Genomic DNA, 878 nt, shown 5'->3' with positions numbered 1-878 from the left:
AGCTCCTGCTGTTACATCCAAGTATTCCCAGAAAGTTTTCCATCCAACGTTACTACTAGTTGCCTTTCCTCACCGTCAGGAGCGCAGTCCCAAGGAGCGAGTCCCCACGCACCGAGCTGGCCTCGACACGGCAGGTGTTGCGTCACTCGATTCGCGTTGGCGCTGACGTGGAATCCTTCTTGGCATCTGGAAATACTATCTATGGGAAGGCTTTGCAATAACTATTCTATAAACAAACAAAATACGTGTAGATATTTGAATGAAGTACTCGAAATTCTTCTTTTCACTTGGCACTTACTTTTGTCCACACCATCAACAACATCAGGAATTACACATGATCGAATGTTTTGGGTAAAACAGTTCATTCAAAACTTTTCACCAACGACGGGGTTGGTACATATTAGCGCGTCATTTTCTGTGACGTTATTTGACGGACAGTGGGGATAATATAATCGCTAATTGCAAAATATGACATTGCGTAGTTCGATACAAGGTAGCTTAATGGTTAAGGTTGCCAAGCTTGAAATCTCGAAATATATATAATTTAAGTAATGTGTATATATAAATCACGTATCCTTATACTCATATTCATAACGTAATTGTGAGGCATGCTACAAATTATATGGTTTCAACCCCATTATCTTTCAACAATAGTAAACACGACTTATATAAAAACCACGAAAATTAACCTTCTTCCATTTTCAATCAAAAACTAAAAAACGAAAGAAGCTCAGAAAGGGCTTTCAAATGAACCCCTTAACCTTACGTATAGTTGGCCCAAGCATTCAGTTCGTTGCTCTGGTCCCAAGTGCGAGACATGTTGGCTGTGGCTGGGTGAGGGTCGCGCCAACAGTCTGTTGAGACAAGGGCGTGCATGG

The 878-nt window shown here is 41.3% G+C and overlaps 1 protein-coding gene across 1 annotated transcript in view; it reads right to left on the bottom strand.

Annotated features, from left to right (window-relative positions):
* Positions 1 to 878, bottom strand: part of LOC119582332 — an 18,638-nt gene that overhangs the window by 5,247 nt on the left and 12,513 nt on the right. The window contains exons 12-13 of the mRNA XM_037930546.1: positions 767 to 854; positions 74 to 186 (exon numbers count right to left, since the gene is read on the bottom strand). Of these exons, the coding sequence (XP_037786474.1) occupies positions 74 to 186; positions 767 to 854 (201 nt within the window). The remainder of the gene's footprint in view (positions 1 to 73; positions 187 to 766; positions 855 to 878) is intronic.

The sequence above is a fragment of the Penaeus monodon genome, chromosome 15 (assembly GCF_015228065.2).
Source record: "Penaeus monodon isolate SGIC_2016 chromosome 15, NSTDA_Pmon_1, whole genome shotgun sequence".
NCBI lineage: Eukaryota > Metazoa > Arthropoda > Malacostraca > Decapoda > Penaeidae > Penaeus > Penaeus monodon.
Note: the sequence above shows the minus strand (reverse complement) of the source record. Positions and strands in the feature narration are given on the sequence as shown.